We start from the raw sequence: 18,285 nt of genomic DNA on the forward strand, positions 1-18,285 counted from the left end.
TAACTAAAACAATCTTCCCACTAACTTTCTATTAAAAACACAATAAACAAAAGAACTCTGGCTATCTACGCTGATTTAAACTACGCAAACAACAATACATAAGTGCAACCACCCATAATCTAGTGAATCTAACAAATGGAATAATCCCAGTGTGGTGCGAAGAAATGTGAAAAAGAAAAACTAAACCTAATACTCAATAAACAAACAATCACAATCCGAGTGCCTCAATTTCTAAAACACACACTGGGTTCTCAAATACCTTTTAACAAAGAGAGACACTTAACACAAGGCCATACAAAGACAAAGAACACTGTAAAAAATGTGTGTAGAAATTACAGTAAAACACTGTCAAATTGCATCAGGAATGGGGCGTAAAATTAAAAATTGTGTATCACAGTAGTAGGCACTTTTAATTACCGTAAATCAAGGAATAGCACAATTTTTACTTTTACTGTCATGAACTGTAGGAAACGCACAGTTTTGCTGTAAAAATATAACATTTTCATGTAAAGTTAATGGAGATTTGCCATGATGTGTGAATGAATGACACAATTACCTTAAAAATAACGAGAATATTCAGTCTAAATTAGTTTTTGCTGATATTTAAATTTACAGTAGGAAACCCCCTCACTGTATTTTTTACAGTGAAGTTCTGGCAACCACAGCTGCCGGTAATTTACCGTAAATTTAACAGATTATTTTTTTACAGTGAAGGCTGTACACAGCCGCGCGAAGCTGCGGTGTAGCAGTTTTTCATCGTAAAATCTACAGACATTTTTTACAGTGTAGAAGGTTAAAACATTGACTGTTCTGCTTGTTTTGTCTCCTCCAGGTGAGGCCCCTTCAGGTAAATCCATCCGCCACATGCGTCAGTTCCACTCCCACCACAACCTGCTGAGCCTGGCCCAGCCCTCCTCCAGGTTCACCGCTCAGGACCCCGACACGGCGGACCGCCGGGGCCCGCTCAGCTCGGCGCTCAGCTTCACGCTGGGCGTCGGCGCCGGCGTCAGCGGCAGCTGCTCCAGTCTGAGCGGCTCCACGGAGAGCAGCATCTGGGTGAGACAGACGCCTCAGGAGGAGAGCAAACCCTCTCCTGCCTCCAACTTCTGGGACTTCTTCAGCGGGAAAGGCTCCAGCTCGGAGACGATGGTATGATGAAGGAGAGAAGAAGAGGAAGAGTTGTTTCTGCTGCAGAAATCCACAGAAAATTGGTCAAATGTCCTTGTTGTTGTTCTAAAAAAACATCTAAACATCTAAAAACTTGAGGGTGTTTTTATGATTTTTAACCCTCTGGGGTCTGAGCCTATTTGCTCTTTATACACCACATAATATTTACTATACCCATGTCTGGTATTTGGTATTTTCTCAGCACAACTTCAACATGATCTGACTATTATTTTTCACTTTAACCCACTTTATTAACATATGGAGCCCAAAAATACACAAAAATCATGAAATCTGAAATAAAATTATACTATTTATGACAATAAAAAACACAAATATGCTCAATGAACTGTTTCGGACCTGAAAAATTTAAACATAGGTTAAAATATGAACATATAAAGGTAAAATACAAATATAATAAAACTATACACATAAAAAAATCCTACTTTTACGCTTGAGTAAATATTTTTGTACTATCAAATTAAAACGATCATATCTTTTTACATGACGAGAAGCATCAAACAAAAAACTGGAGAAAGTTTCAAGTCAAAAGCCCCGTTATCTAGTGATCATAGACCCCAGAGGATTAACATGGTAAAGTGAATACTCTGCAGCACAACTCCACCTAAATTCCCAATTCCATCACCCGATTTAAGGGAGCAAGCTGTTGTGGGGGTTTTTTTCAGTTGAAGGTTGGAATTTCCCACTTTTCTGGCCTGTCTTGAACGCTGCATGTGCATGAATGTAGTTGGGACACAAGAAAAAGAAGAAGAAGAAGGAAATGTTGGATAACTACGGACTTTTAAGACAAATTTTTGGATTTGTGTCGGAAAACAAACTTTTTAGCTCCTTCTGACATGAGTGGATGAAGGAGAAGAGACTAAATATCTCATGAGATTATATGAAAGTGGATGCAGTAATATTTGCGATGTATATAATGTATTCAGACTTTTACACACACATTCCTCTCCTTTACTACCTACTAGAGCTGCTTAACATTGTGTAGCTGCATGGACTCTACTAACACTTCTTTATTTATGCTGATACCAGACTCCCTTTTGGTTTTTGTTGTTTTATTGTAGCCTGCAATAAGCTCCATTCACTGTAAATACACTCTACAATTCATGTGAAAGAATTCAAAACACCTCATGACATCTCAGCAAAAACAACTTTTTAGGGCCCCAAACTTACTGCAAACTACAGTATTTAAAAGAGTTTTTAGAGACATCGAGCTTACATAAAAGTATATTTTGACAGCATTTATTATGCATGTAGTTCTGCACTTCATATTGAAATATTGTAATTGAAATTGGGTCCTATCTATCGATCTCTAGATCACTTTCTAAATGTCAGAAAATGGTGAAAAATCATCTCAAAGTCCATGCTATTTTCTTGAAATTGTTTGTTTGTATCAGACCAATATTCCTAAAACAGAAATGCATTTACTTCATAAGGATGTATAGTAGAAACACCATATTGGATTTTGGCTGATTTGCTTGAATAATTAGTTATTAACCCTCTGAATCCCACGGAATGTATTTTTTATTAAAACGTTTAAAATACAACATTGATACAATCATAGATTATAAAGGTTTCTGTTTGAAAAAAAGTTTAAAATTGTGATATTTCATGATTGATTCTGCGGTCAACGGCCACGTGACAAATATTCATTGAAAATCTGTTTACACAGATTAAAGGTATGTTTTCTCTAAAAGATCACCAAAAATACACCGTTTATCATACAAAGAAAATGTAAAAACAGGTATTTTCATTGGAATCTGAACTTTCCGACAGTCCTTGAACAGATCATTGGTTACGAAAGTTCCCATCAGAAAAAGTAACCAAAACGAAGCTTAAAATTGTGATATTTCTGTCAAAGTCTCTTTATTCTACATGTCTCATTTAAAATGTTGCCAAAAATAAACCGTTTGTAATAAACATTAAATTCTGCTCCTCGGAGACACTGTGAAGACATGATTGATTCTGCTGAGACGAACGGTCACGTGACAAATATTCACTGAGAATCTGTTTACACAGAGCTGAGAGGAAAGGACAGGAGAGGCTGTGAAAATGCAAATAGTTCAATATGGACAGTACTTATATATTACATTGAAATACAAGGCCACAGTGAGTAAAATGTAAAAATATAGATAAATAAAAAAAGAGTAAAAAAACACCATGAAATGGCTTTTTGTTCAGAGGGTTAAGGAAAAATCTACAACTGCAATCTGCTGAAGAGTCATTTGGTATAACTGAAAGTTCAAATACAGGCACTACATTTGCTGCTGTTTAACACACACACACACACACACACACCACCCTCTTTCTTATCACGTTAGCCATCTTGGGAACCTCTGGTTTCTGTCTTTTTCAAAGCTTTTCAATGTCTATATTTCAATGTGAAGCTCTGCTTTAAATGCTGTTAAAATGCCTAAAACCCTTTTACTTTGCAATCAATTTCCTCCCTGTACATCTTCCTGTCTTCTCATCTGAATTTTACCTGTTTGCAAGAAATATTAAGGCATTAATGTCTGTTTTTATTATGACTTACATCTTTGATAATACTACGCAGGATATTATAGAACAGTTACCTTCCTTTCACCACAGGAGGGCGTCATTTACCACATAAGCTCAAATCTTTAACCAAATACCTGCTTTCCCTGTCATCCACATTGTTTAGATCAAGTTTATTAGGTTTGGGAAATAGTGCCAAACAACTAGTAGGAAGTGTACACATGTTTGTTTCTGGCCTCTTTGTAGTAGAAAACCATGTTTCTATCGTCTATACAGAGATTTTCCCACATTGTTTTTCTTCACCACAAACACAGGAGTTGTACAAAGTCAGCTGGTGAATGTATCGTCTTTTCTTTTGGATTCCTTTAGGAGAAAAGAAGATTTATTTTGTCTTTCTGTCGGTGACTTTTTCTTTTTTTTCTTTTCTATATTGTTCATCCAGATCCATCAAGACCTAAACCAAATAATGTACCACCTACCTGCAGAGAATTAAATGTCAAACTGCCTCTGTGTGTCGTTTCTTATTGTTCTTTTCTAGTCCTGCTTTCAACTTTTTTTTGTAATTTAAGTTTTTATTCATAAACATGGTACATAGTAGCCCATTGGGTACAGTTTACATGACAAAGGTCAGACTACAAAAGAACAGATTGGTAAGGTGTTCCTGGTTAGAAGAAAGAACAGGAAAGAGTAAAAAAAAGTAAAAAGAAAATGTCCTTAATTCATAAAATTGCATTATAAGAGTCTGGCAGAAAAACACCGCTAAAGACGCAGCCGACCACGCTTCACCAATTCTGACAAACTAAACTGGCACGGAATTCATTTATAAACAGGAGCCAGGACAGGAAACTGAACGGTGCAGAAACATGTCCAAATATTAGCAATGAACTTATAAAGCACGACTCTGGTGGGACTTGAACCCACAACCTTTGAATCACTTCAACTGTGCTAATCTAGAAGTCCAATGCGCTATCCATTGCGCCACAGAGCCTGTTTTTACGTATCAACAGACTATAATTGATCCATTTTTCACAGAAATCGACATGATATAGTATGACTTTTTGAGGGGGTTCATTTTGGGACATCCCATAATATGGTGTTTTTCTGTAATTTCTGGAATATTATGCTCTATATATCAGCTGTTAACAGCAAAACAGAAGACTCTGTGGCGCAACGGTAGCGCGTCTGACTCCAGATCAGAAGGTTGCGTGTTCAAATCACGTCAGGGTCAAAGTCTTCCACTTTAGTAGAAGAAGGATTGACAAAAGATGTTGTATCTAAAAGCTGTAACCTTACTGGCAGCAGTGACCATGGTGTCACCCACTGGTTATTGACTGCTGCTTTGAAGCCTCCAGGTGGCCATTTTGGCTGCATCCATGTTGTTTTTCTGTCAAAATCTCTTTATTCTACATGTCTCATTTAAAACGTTGCCAAAAATAAAGCGTTTGTAATAACTAGATCCTGTTAAAAACATTAAATTCTGCTCCTCAGAGACACTGTGAAGACATGATTGATTCTGCTGAGACGAATGGTCACGTGACAAATATTCACTTAAAATCTGTTTACACAGAGCTGAGAGGAGAGGACAGGAGAGGCTGTTTACACAGAGCTGAGAGGAGAGGACAGGAGAGGCTGTAAAAATGCAAATAGTTCAATATGGACAGTTCTTTCTTGCAGTGAAATACAAGGCCACAGTGAGTAAAATGTAAAAATATAGATAAATAAAAAAAAGAGTAAACACCATGAAATGGCTTTTTGGGGTTCAGAGGGTTAAGAAAAAATCTACAACTGCAATCTGCTGAAGAGTCATTTGGTATAACTGAAAGTTCAAATACAGGCACTACATTTGCTGCTGTTAAACACACACACACACACACCACCCTCTTTCTTATCACGTTAGCCATCTTGGGAACCTCTGGTTTCTGTCTTTTTCAAAGCTTTTCAATGTCTATATTTAAATGTGAAGCTCTGCTTTAAATGCTGTTAATCTTCCTGTCCTGAATTTTACCTGTTTGCAAGAAATATTAAGGCATTAATGTCTGTTTTTATTATGACTTACATCTTTGATAATACTACGCAGGATATTATAGAACAGTTACCTTCCTTTCACCACAGGAGGGCGACATTTACCACATAAGCTCAAATCTTTAACCAAATACCTGCTTTCCCTGCCATTCACATTGTTTAGATCAAGTTTATTAGGTTTGGGAAATAGTGCCAAACAACTAGTAGGAAGTGTACGGATGTTGGTTTCTGGCCTCTTTGTAGTAGAAAACCATGTTTCTATCGTCTATACAGAGATTTTCCCACGTTGTTTTTCTTCACCACAAACACAGGAGTTGTACAAAGTCAGCTGGTGAATGTATCGTCTTTTCTTTTGGATTCCTTTAGGAGAAAAGAAGATTTATTTTGTCTTGTTGTCGGTGACTTTTTCTTTTTTTCTTTTCTATATTGTTCATCCAGATCCATCAAGACCTAAACCAAATAATGTACCACCTACCTGCAGAGAATTAAATGTCAAACTGCCTCTGTGTGTCATTTCTTATTGTTCTTTTCTAGTCCTGCTTTCAACTTTTTTTTGTAATTTAAGTTTTTATTCATAAACATGGTACATAGTCTCCAGCTCTTCATTTCCCCATCAACGAACTGCGCAGAAAAATGGTGAGTTGGTTTTTTCTATTGGTGAAAGATTATCAATTTTCAAGGTTTCCTCATGCAATTTTTCTAACAGGGCCGATCAATAAAACCTTAAAGGGTTATCCTCAGGAGGGCATTGACAATAATTGTACCAAGTTTTGTATACTAATGCACAAACTATCCCTTTAATCCTCATACAGTGTCTGAAGGAGGACTCTTAACTGATATGTATAAGTTAGTAGAGGCAGGTAGCAATGGTGGAAAGTAACTATGTACATTTACTCAAGTACTGGACTTAAAGTACAATTTTGAGGTACTTTTATGTACATTTTATGTAACTTTATACATCGACTCCACTACATTTTGAGGCATAAATTGTACTTTTTACTCTACATTTAGTTAAGAGCTTAAGTTACTTTTCAGGTCAAGATTTAAAATGAAAAACATGATACATTTAAAATTATTACCCATTTTTATAAATTAAACCACTTAAACGTTTATTAGGTAGTTTAAATGAGCGGAGTGGAGTCATTTCACAGTGTGGTATTAGTCATTTTACTGAAGTAAAGGATCTGAATACTTCTTCCACCACTGTCCTTTTTACTTCTTTATTTTCTTAATTATTTTTTTATTATTTTTGTAAATGATTATTATTTTTTTAATTTTCTTATTTTTTTAATTTCTTATCTTTTTTAATTTATTTTTTATTTTTATTTTTATTTTTATTTTTATTTATTTATTTATTTTTTCCTGCGCATCTGCGCATGTGCGGCCTCACGGCGCTTCTGCGCATGTGCGGCCTCGCGACGCTTCTGCGCATGTGCGGTCCTACGGCCCTTCTGCGCATGTGCGGCCCCGCGGCGCTTCTGCGCATGTGCGGCCCCGCGGCGCTTCTGCGCATGTGCGGTCCCGCGGCCCTTCTGCGCATGTGCGGCCCCACGGCGCTTCTGCGCATGTGCGGCCTCGCGGCGTTTCTGCGCATGCGCTGAAAAGCCGAGCATGCGCAGAAGCGTTGAAAAGCCGCACATGCGCAGAAGCGATGAAAAGCCGAGCATGCGCAGAAGCGTTGAAAACCAGCGCATGCGCAGAAGCGCAGGAAAAAAATAATAAAAATTAAATTAAATTAAATTAAATTAAATTAAATTAAATTAAATTAAATTAAATTAAATTAAATTAAATTAAAAATTAAAAATTAAAAAAAATGTTTTAAATAAAATTAAAAAAAATAAGAAATTAAAAAATAATAATAATAATAATTACAAAAAATAATAATAAAAAAAAATAAAGAAGTAAAAAGGACAGTGGTGGAAGAAGTATTTCATTTTAAATCTTGACCTGAAAAGTAACTTAAGCTCTCAACTAAATGTAGAAGAGTAAAAAGTACAATATATGCCTCAAAATGTAGTGGAGTAGAAGTATAAAGTTACATAAAATGTACATAAAAGTACCTCAAAATTGTACTTTAAGTCCAGTACTGTGTTCAAATCACGTCAGGGTCAAAGTCTTCCACTTTAGTAGATGAAGGATTGACAGGATGACATTATATCTAAAAGCTGTATAACCTTACTGGCACCAGTGACCATGATGTCACCCACTGGTTAGTTCCTGGAGGCCATTTTGGCTGTTTCCATGTTGTTTTTCTCAAACATTTTTGGGCATCCCAAAATATGGTCTTTTCTTTTACCTATACTTGAACAAACTATACTACCACATGCATAAAAATGTGTAAACAGGCTCTGTGGCGCAATGGATAGCGCATTGGACTTCTAGGTTAGCACAGTTGAAGTGATTCAAAGGTTGTGGGTTCGAGTCCCACCAGAGTCGTGCTTTATAAGTTCATTGCTAATATTTGGACATGTTTCTGCACCGTTCAGTTTCCTGTCCTGGCTCCTGTTTATAAATGAATTCCGTGCCAGTGTAGTTTGCCAGAATTGGTGTAGTGTGGTCGGCTTCATCATTAGCCTCAAAATCATGGTAGCATGTCCATGTCAAATTTAAAAATGCATAAAATGGTTGAGTGTTGATTTTTGTCAAAAATGGTCAAATTCTAAAGTGCCTTAAAGTGGTACAATTATACTCTGTTGACACATTTTAAAACAAAATATGGCCAGATATAACAAAATCTGGCCATATAAAAATAAGTCATACTTTAGCATATAGTTAAAGTACTATAGTTGATTTTTGTCAAGAATGATCAAATTTTAAAATGCCTAAAATGCTTAAAATGGGTCTATTATAGTCTGTTGATACATATTATAACATAATATGCCAGACATTACAGAAACACACCATATTATGGGATGAACAAAAATGACTCTTTCAAAAAAAGTCATATTATAATATGTTGATTTCTGTCTAAAATGGTCAAATTTTTAAATGCCTAAAAATGGCCCAATTATACTATATTGATATAGCCTGGCTAACACCAGACTAATCTCAAATGAGATTAGGTCTGGCAACCAACCGTTCATTTCTCCGTAGAGGAGGTGTGGTTTACGATCCTCCGGAGCCGTTTATTGGGCGCTTAGAATGTCTATCAAAGCGTCTGTACGTAGCTCTTAGCCAATCAGATCAGTTATACCATATCACGTATGTAGAGCAACAGAAATGGATGTTTGTTGTGTGTGTGTCTGTGAGAGAGTGTTGCTTGCTGCTTTGCTCCTCCAGTTCTCGCTTTCTGCAAGATTATTTATTTTCACGCTTTATTCCCTCTCATGTCATTCAGCCACACACATCCACTGATTTTATGGGCAATAAACAAGCTGCTGCAGGTCTCTCCGCAGCTCCGATGTCCCCCGGCTCGTATCGAGATCACCGCCGTTACGCTAGCGCCGGTGATTAGCGCTGCTAGCGGCGCTAATAGCCCCGCTACCGGTGATCTCGCTACGAGCCGGGGGACAGCGTAGCCGGCGAGAGACCCTTCGCCTTTCGACTTTCGCTCTAAACTATTTAAAACACCATCTACAGCTAAAGAGAGCTTCGCGTCTGCAGCAGCCATGTTGGATCTGTAAGAAAACTACAAGCTTCCAAGTGCCGAGTAGTACGCGTCATCGTCTTGCCGTCCCTCCCCGCTCTGTGATTGGATCCCTAAAACACGGCTAAGAAACGGTCCTGGTTGCCAGACTGGATGGAGGTTCGAAATTAAATTTGAGCGTGCAAGGCAGTATGGGTATACCCAGGCTAATATTGATACATGTGGTAGTATAGTTTGTTCAAGAATAGGGGGGAAAAACACCATATTATGGGATGTCCAAAAATGTTTGAGAAAAACAACATGGACAGCCAAAATGGCCACCTGGAGGTTTTAAAGCAGCAGTCAATAACCAGTGGGTGACATCATGGTGACTGCTGCAGTAAGGTTATACAGCTTTTAGATATAATGTCATCCTGTCAATCCTTCATCTACTAAACAGGAAGACTTTGACCCTGACGTGATTTGAACACGCAACCTTCTGATCTGGAGTCAGACGCGCTACCGTTGCGCCACAGAGTCCTCAGGTTAGCTGTTAACAGTGGCCTGGAAGATATATTGGTTCTCATAGAATTCATATGGCTGCCATCTCCGATCTGCAATCTCGATGAGGTGGCTCCTACCAAAAATTTAAACCTATGGTGATAGAGAGTATGTGGGAAAAATGTGTTTTGGTCCTGCGTCACTATAAGAAGAAAGTCATAATATAGCATGTCAATTTTTGTCAAAATTTCCCAATTTTAAAATGCCTTAAAATGTTTAAAATTGCCCAATTATATTCTGCTGATACATATTATAGTACAATAGTCAAATTTTAAAATGCCTAAAAATGCTTAAAATGACTTTATTATAGTCTGTTGATACATATTACAATATAAATTGTCCATAAATGACAGAAAAACACCATTTTATGGGATGATATCCAAAACTAAGAAGAAAAAAAAGTCATGTCGATTTTTTTGACAAAAAATTCCCAATTTTAAAATGTCTTAAAATGCTTAAAATTGCCCAATTATATTCTGCTGATACATATAATAGTATAATCAGTTGAGAAATGACACCATATTATACTAAATTGTATAACATATACACAAAGGTAACTCTCACACACAGACCAAAAAAAATCCATTAACCATTTCTCTGTGCATACTGTCTGTCAGTTTATTTTTATTTTTTATAAATCAGGAAGATATGATTTGTTATGTAACAGCCTGTACAACGCAACATACAGAAAACAAATAAAGAAAACCATACAAATTAAAATTGTACAAAGCAGCACTGGGTCATAAATAACCCATATAATAATAATAATAATATTTTTTCACATTTTTTGATTGGAAGTGTTTCCTTCTGCCAAAGCCCCGATGTCGATCTTCTGTCAGTCAGATCACAGCTGCTCGTAGAAGGTGTCTGAGCTTCTTCAATTATAATTTTCGAGTCACAAGTGTGCCTTGAAAAAAGTTGGGGTTTTTATGTTCTTCAGCAGGTTTTTATCAAATTGGCAACAGGACTGAGAACGGTGAAAAAGAAAAGCTTTGGAAACTGTTCACATACAATCAATCATTACGTGGATGTTTGGGATTAAATAAACCCTTGTATAAACATTTGACAAATGTAAATCATTGATGTTAGATAAAATAAAAAAGAACTGCAGAGCCCTAATGAAGAACATTCACATGTAAACATCAGCGTCGGTCTGCTGATCTAGAAACTACACGTTGTTGGCTCTGGAGGTCCTGCCAGGTAAACAGAGTGAGACACGACCGATCGGAGTGAGACACGACCGATCGGAGTGAGACACGACTGATCTGATCAGAGTGAGACACGACTGATCGGTGTGAGACATCGCTAATCGGAGTGAGACACCGCTGATCGGAGTGAGACACGACCGATCGGAGTGAGACACCGCTAATCGGAGTGAGACACCGCTGATCGGAGTGAGACACGACCGATCGGAGTGAGACACGGCCGATCGGAGTGAGACACGGCCGATCGGAGTGAGACACGACTGATCTGATCAGAGTGAGACACGACTGATCGGTGTGAGACATCGCTAATCGGAGTGAGACACGGCCGATCGGAGTGAGACACGACTGATCTGATCAGAGTGAGACACGACTGATCTGATCAGAGTGAGACACGACTGATCTGATCAGAGTGAGACATGACTGATCTGATCAGTGAGACACGACTGATCTGATCAGAGTGAGACACGACTGATCTGATCAGAGTGAGACACGACTGATCTGATCAGAGTGAGACACGACTGATCTGATCAGAGTGAGACACCGCTGATCGGAGTGAGACACCGCTGATCGGAGTGAGACACGACCGATCGGAGTGAGACACGGCTGATCAGAGTGGAGGCTGAGTGGATCTGGAGTCAACGATGAGACAGTGGGAGTGATGTGGAAAACCATTTTTATCTTTAGGCTTCATTCACCTACCCTTTTTGTTTTAAGAGTACGGCATTATGGGCTTTCTTTACTAGATAAGAACCGCTTACGTGTCTGTTTGCTTCCATGAGGCTACAGCTGCATGTTTATCCTAAAGCTCACTAACACATTACATAATGTGTTTATAAGCTGTACAAAAATCAAAGTGTGAAAACTTTAATTCACTGTTTTACAGGGGGTTATGTGCCAATGAATTACTTGGGTTTTCGCTGGTGCCTAGCCAAGGATTAGTGCGGCTAAAATGGCAAAGTTTCTTGTACGTTTTTTTGTAAATAAATAAATAAAGGCGATAAAACATATTAGTTAGTGAGCTTTAGAGGAGTAAATAGACACGTGAGAGTGGCACCACTGCTATTATACTCTGCAAGAAAGCCAATAAGCACATTTCACAAAATGTTTCCCCTTTTTCTGTATTAAAACCTATAAAGTCTAGAAGTTTTGATTTTGATCATTAATCGTAATGGATTCTTTGTCATTCATTATCTCAATACACAACTTTTAGATTTCCAAAAGTCCATTTTTTTCTTCCAAACTTTCCAGTTTCTTTCACAGTTCAAACCCTGTGAATGTTTTCCATTTGACAAGACAAGAGTTGTGATTCTGGGCCACAACAGAAACACAAACAGGACTGATAAAAAGTAGCCGAACTGCGAATGTGGAGACACGGAGAAAACGGCAACATACAGTTGTACATGTGTAAACATTTTTTCTTCCTCCAGTTTTAAAATCTTCCTCCCCTAAAGAAGTCACAATCACAAGACACTCTTGGGTTCATTCTCAGATTCAAGTGTCTTTCTGTTTTTTTTTTATATTTCTGTGAAAACATTGTCACTCTTCTTTTGTTTTTTTTGACACATTTTTCAGTCTTTTTAGGTGACGGTCCGTTAACGTGCAGGTTGGCAGGGGACAGCTCCTCCCAAATGAAAAAAAAACACTGACCAGAGCAGAGGTGAGAAGTGTTAAATAAGTGCCAAAAGGTAAACCAAAACATTGCTGTTTGTGTAGTTGGAAGAAAAAAAAACATGTCGGGGAAGCATGTGAATGAAAAGGTGGCAAAAAAACACCTTGACTGTAAAATGAACAAACGTGTTGAGTCGATGACAAGTAAGTTTAAAAATCGCCCACGAGTGTCTGGAACATAAAGTGCAGGCAGTGTCTGTTCTTCTTTGAAACCGCCGTAGCCCCCGGCCATTAAAAGAGTCCAAGAGCAAACAACCAAAAAAAAAAAAAAAAACAATAAAATAAACAAAACTAATCAATAATGCTGAATTGTCAACAATCCACAGTTGGAACAGCTGGATTCCAGAGGAGTCTCTCGCTCAAGGCAGGGGTTGGATTTGGTTGTCAGTTTATCAAAAGTAGGAGGAGCGCTGCCCGGGCCCGCCCCGCCTCCCCCGGTGCCTCTCTCTCTCTCTCTGCCTTCACTCCACCCGGATGAGGAGTCCGTAGAGGAGCGTCCCGCCCTGCTCCTTCGTGATCCACTCGATCTCTGAGTTGCTGAAGCGAGGGTCCAGGGGCTCGCTGTGGCCCAGCGTCTGCGGTCCCACTTTGTAGGAGCCTGGACGCACACACACCTGGAATCCCACCTGAGCCTGGTGGCTGCGGTGGGAGCGGGGGTCCCGAAATCTGCATCAAGAGAAGGAGAACCATCAGTGAGCACCCTCTATCCCCTCGTTTCCTGGTGCAAACATATTAATGGTAAATGGGAAATTGGGGTGCACTTCGCGCTTAGCGCTTTTATCCAAATCGCTTTACACTACACACTACGCTCATTCACCCGTTCACACACACATTCATACTGGTGGCAGAGGCTACCCTAAACGGTGCCTCCTGCCACCATTGGGAATTCATTCTCACACACAGATGAACGCAGCATTGGGAGCAATTTGGGGTTCAGTATCTTGCTCAAGGATACTTCAACATGTAGGCTGCGACGGTCAGGGATCGAACCACCAACCCTCCGATTACTGGAAGAACGCTCTACCAGCTGAGCCACAGCCACCCCGGCTTTGAAGTATTTTTCAGCCACGACTTACTGCACTTTAGGGGCAAAGATCTCCATGCCGGAGTAGCGCATAGTGGGTGAAAGCCGCACTCTGGGGACCTCCCTGCCGGGGGCGCTGTTCTCCTCTGGCTCACTGTAGCCATTAGGCCCCTCCGCCTTCACCGGGGACACCGAGAAGATGGACGACGTCCCTGCAACAACAAAATTACATTAATACTTGAGCGCCCCCTCAGAAACATTTTGTGGAAAGGAACACATTTAGAACAAAGAGTGTGTGTCAGAAATGTTCGTACCAGCCAGCAGCTGGCTGTGGTCCAGCGTGCGCCGCAGGGCTCCTACACTGGTGCCGTGGTACGCGATGTGCCACTTCTTCAGTGCATTAGAAACCTCACAGTGGGGCTTGATCCTGCACAGAGAGGAGACGTGCACTCATGTAGACACACATGCAACAATAAGAACACCCTGCAGAGGTTTTATCATGTGTCATGACGGTCCTCTCACCTGAGGCCGAATCGGCACCATCCGAAGGGCAGGGCGTAGTCCCGGGGCGGCTCTCCTCTCTTGTAATAAGCCTCGTCCCCCCGAAGTTTGTGGCACGACTCACAGTAGCACAGGTTGTACTTTACGTCTTCATTAAAATATCCATCTTCCAGGTGGTGGTGGAGAAGACAAAGATCGTGATTGTTAATGCGAGACACTAAAGGCAAAAAAAGTTTTTATGTAGAATCTTCCTCCACAGTGACAGCAGCCAGAGGTGGACAGACTGGAATTTCTGGCCTCGAACAGAAAGCATTTTTGGCAAAACCATAATACCTATCATTGATCCGACTTCACTTTGAGCGTCCTGAGTTCTTCCTGAACAGCTACATATGTTTTTTACATATGTTCATATATGCAAATTAGCGCATATTTCATGAGTTCACACCTAATTTACATATCTTAACACACAATTTCCCAAAATGACCCTATTCACCTGTAGTGTCTCCCCTTATATAATTATGAATCTGAGATAAAGCTCATGGCAGAAAAGGTTTGTGGTTAAAACTTACCTGGTAAGGTGAGCAGGTCCTTGAAGCGTGAGCACAGCGCCTGGTACTCACAGGTCTTGTTGGGGTTGACCTCCGGAGGCGGCGTCCAGCACACACTCTCTTTGATTCCTGAGAAACAAAACAGAGAAAACTATGACTCAAAGACTGAACACAACAACGAAGGAAAGAGAAACAAACCAGAAGCTTCTTACCGTCAACCATGTCCGCCTTCTCCATGTCACCCTGACAACGGGTCTCGCCACTCTCTCCGCCCACAGCTGGCACGTTGTTTGTTACTATGGTAACCTGCCATGATGACAACACAATCATTAGTTTAGAGCATGGGTCTCAAACTTGCGGCCCTCGTGATGATATTTTGTGGCCCCCCCCTTGATATGAAAGTTTAATGTGAGTTTTATATGAATGGCACTTTACCATGTTGTGTGTGGAAGGTCCCTTTAATTACTTTTTTTGTAATTTTGTGTCTTTTTTAGTAATTCTGTGTAATTTTTGGTCATTTTGTGTCTTTTTTTGGTCATTTAGTGTCTTTTTTTTAAAGTTTTTTTTTTTTTTTCTGTCATTTTGTGTCTTTTTTGGGTAATTTTGTGTAATTTTTTAAATAATTTCGTGTCTTTTTTAAATAATGCTGTGTCTTTTTTGGTAATTCTGTGTCTTTTTTGGTTATGTGTGTTTTAATAATTTTGTGTCTTTTTTAAATAATTTTGTGTCTTTTTTAAATAATTCTGTGTCTTTTTTGGTTATGTGTGTTTTAATAATTTTGTGTCTTTTTTAAACAATTTTGTGTTTTTTTTAAATAACTTTGTGTCTTTTTTAAATAATTTTGTGTCTTTTTTAAATAATTTTGTGTCTTTTTTTTGGTAATTTTATTTCTTCTCTAAGTAATTTAGTTTTTTCTGTCATTTTGTGTCTTTTTTGGGTCATTTTGTGTCTTTTAAAAGTAATTTTGTCTTTTTTGTGTCATTTTGTTTCTTGTTTCTGTGTGTACATGTTTGTGGTGCCGACCTGTTCACACTGGCCGTAGAGGTCTATGAAGGGGTAGCAGGGTGAAGGGATGTCCTGCGCTGCCACGCCCTGGTCCATGCCGTTGACGTAGAGGTGGAGACAACTGTTGGCGTCCACCAGCAGACCCAACACCGTCCCCTCAGGACAAGTGTCCAGATTAGGACCATAGTTCTCACATATCTGTGGAGCAAAGAGAGACGGAGTGAATAGTGGAAATAAAATAACAGGAAAGAGAGGAGTGTTTGTATGTAAAATAAATAAAAATGTAAGAAAGGAGAGACGTCAGCGAGTGAGAGAAAATGTCTAATGGGTGATTCTCATGAACATGGTGCAGCTCATAGCAAAAATCCAAGAGCATTGAATACATATTTTCTTTGACCCTTTATAACCTATACAATCTAAAGTCACTGTTTAATATGAATTTATAATCTATTTGAAACATTCTAATGTATTTTTTGACATTTTTAGAGACACTGTGAGGTAAATTCATTACCGTAACACATTTTTAAATAAAAAAAAACAACAACAAATGTTTTGGGGTTTTTTTCTTTGGCAAGCACTTAAATATGCTCAAGGGTAGCAGGTACCACCAAAATATATTTTATTAAAATATACCAATTTTTTAATTAAAACAATTCTATCATTACCGTAACATTTAACCATTTTTTTCTCATCAATTTTCATTCATATTTTGTTCTTTATACATTGTTAAAAACCATTATGGTTGATAATATTCTGTTAAATTATACATTTTAAAACAAATGTATATTTATTTTTAAGTTTATTAAATATTCATTGTATATAAGTGTGGGGGAAACTATGACATTTTTATCTGGACGCATTACAGTAATGAATTTGTGAATCAAAAATATGTTTAAAAATATAGAAAATATTATTTCACCACTAAACAAACTGCCTCATTATGGCTATATTGTTCATTCATATAAAAGTGAAATATATTTAGTTTAATAAAGTAAGTCCTTATAATCTACACAGACAGAACTTAGACTGGCTTCATGATAATCACCCAAAAGATCAATGAGTCAATGAGCTGGATGTCAGTGAGAACACTCAGTTTAAGACAGAAATCAATAGACGACAGATTGTTGTTTGTTTTGGTGTTTGTGTTTACCTTTAAGGAGTTGTGGAAGACGGAGTCTCTCTGCAGCAGCCAGGCGGAGCGTTTCAGACAGCACGCTGTGGAGGGGAAGTTGAGCCGGTCGGGGGAATGACCTATGACCCCTAGAGACAGCGACGACGTCCATGACGGGTTCAGACGGTCGATCTGAAACTGGAGACGAAACACAAGTTACTGACAGACTGGAACAGCCACAGCCTTTCATTTTTTTGTTTTGTTTTTTAAATTGCTTTTTAAAAAGCAATGAAACTATTTATTTAAGTGTTTATTTCCTGTTTTATTTATTTTATTGTTCTTGTTTGCTTGTTTATGTACAGCACTTTGTTGTCACAAGATAAAACAGACATCGAGGAGTTCATTTTTAGTTATAACTCAATTTTGACCAAAAATGTAGCTACTGCAGTTAGGCTTTGTAGGGTGGTCTATCATTTTTTTAATATAGTCTACTAGTATAATATGGTATAGCAGGGATTCCCAAAGTGTGGTGCGTGGACCCCCAGGGGTGCGCGAGCTGCTGCTAGGGGGTGCCTGAGATGAAAAATGTAATGGCGGTCTGATAATTACACAATTACATTTTTTCCCCCCCACACAATAAAGAAGTGTAAACAAACATTTCCTTTGTAAAATGTAAAATCAAAAACTGTAATATTAATTAATTAGTAAATGCAGGCTATTCAAAATGCACTTCATCTTAAAATGAAGTTATCATCTTCTATTTTTCCAGCCTGTGCTATGATGACGGGTTGTTTTAGCTCCACGCTCATTTAAACTTGCTGCAATTTTTGTTCAACGCGGCTCAAAATATTATAACATTTTCCCAACTTATGTGCTTTCTGCCTCTGATCCTGAGCCTGTCATCATCCTCTTTGCTCTTAAAAGTGGAAGCTTGTGCATAACTTTGTTGCATTATATTGAAACTGTGTTCAGATTAATTCAAATGCAAGAGAGATTGTGATTATTTTATTATATGTGTGTTTTGGTCATTTGAGCATGATTAAACATGCCGCCTTTAATATGGCTATAGAAAAGCTTATTGCATTTTGTTTTTTTTGAAGGTGTGGGGGATCGGGGGTGCGTCAACCCGGTTGGGACATAGAAGGAGGTGCACGGCTTAAAAAGTTTGGGAACCGCTGTGGTATAGTTTAATAAAGCTGACCAGCATAAGGTTGTAATAGAATATATATCTCTTGACTATCTGACATGTATGCTGCGTGATAAAGATGACACCTTTCATAGAATATGGGACCCTTTTAAGTTATACATTGGTATGAATATTTCAACCATATTTACACGAGGATTTACATAGGACTGGAACATGTGCTGGAACATGTGCTTAACTGTCATTTATTTTT

At 38.5% G+C, this 18,285-nt stretch overlaps 2 protein-coding genes and 4 non-coding genes across 7 annotated transcripts in view; 3 read left to right on the plus strand and 3 right to left on the minus strand.

Annotated features, from left to right (window-relative positions):
* Positions 1-4,172, plus strand: part of arhgap36 (Rho GTPase activating protein 36) — a 64,659-nt gene extending 60,487 nt beyond the window's left edge. Inside the window, exon 12 of the mRNA XM_059354142.1 lies at positions 833-4,172. Within this exon, the coding sequence (XP_059210125.1) occupies positions 833-1,155 (323 nt within the window). The 3' untranslated portion in view covers positions 1,156-4,172. The remainder of the gene's footprint in view (positions 1-832) is intronic.
* A 402-nt stretch (positions 4,173-4,574) lies between these two features.
* On the minus strand, positions 4,575-4,666 carry trnar-ucu (transfer RNA arginine (anticodon UCU)). Its single transcript is given in 2 exon segments — positions 4,575-4,610; positions 4,630-4,666. It is a non-coding gene; the product is annotated as a tRNA-Arg (tRNA).
* Positions 4,667-4,834: 168 nt separating this feature from the next.
* trnaw-cca (transfer RNA tryptophan (anticodon CCA)) lies at positions 4,835-4,906 on the plus strand. Its single transcript has one exon. It is a non-coding gene; the product is annotated as a tRNA-Trp (tRNA).
* A 3,138-nt stretch (positions 4,907-8,044) lies between these two features.
* On the plus strand, positions 8,045-8,136 carry trnar-ucu (transfer RNA arginine (anticodon UCU)). Its single transcript is given in 2 exon segments — positions 8,045-8,081; positions 8,101-8,136. It is a non-coding gene; the product is annotated as a tRNA-Arg (tRNA).
* Positions 8,137-9,733: 1,597 nt separating this feature from the next.
* trnaw-cca (transfer RNA tryptophan (anticodon CCA)) lies at positions 9,734-9,805 on the minus strand. The gene has a single exon. It is a non-coding gene; the product is annotated as a tRNA-Trp (tRNA).
* Positions 9,806-10,418: 613 nt separating this feature from the next.
* Positions 10,419-18,285, minus strand: part of neurl4 (neuralized E3 ubiquitin protein ligase 4) — a 35,878-nt gene continuing 28,011 nt past the window's right edge. For both annotated transcript variants that reach the window (XM_059354140.1, XM_059354141.1), the window contains exons 22-29: positions 16,928-17,086; positions 15,796-15,975; positions 14,985-15,078; positions 14,794-14,901; positions 14,246-14,390; positions 14,038-14,150; positions 13,776-13,935; positions 10,419-13,365 (exon numbers count right to left, since the gene is read on the minus strand). In XM_059354140.1, coding sequence (XP_059210123.1) covers positions 13,161-13,365; positions 13,776-13,935; positions 14,038-14,150; positions 14,246-14,390; positions 14,794-14,901; positions 14,985-15,078; positions 15,796-15,975; positions 16,928-17,086 — 1,164 coding nt within the window. In that variant the 3' untranslated portion in view covers positions 10,419-13,160. The remainder of the gene's footprint in view (positions 13,366-13,775; positions 13,936-14,037; positions 14,151-14,245; positions 14,391-14,793; positions 14,902-14,984; positions 15,079-15,795; positions 15,976-16,927; positions 17,087-18,285) is intronic.

Source organism: Centropristis striata, chromosome 17, assembly GCF_030273125.1.
Source record: "Centropristis striata isolate RG_2023a ecotype Rhode Island chromosome 17, C.striata_1.0, whole genome shotgun sequence".
NCBI lineage: Eukaryota > Metazoa > Chordata > Actinopteri > Perciformes > Serranidae > Centropristis > Centropristis striata.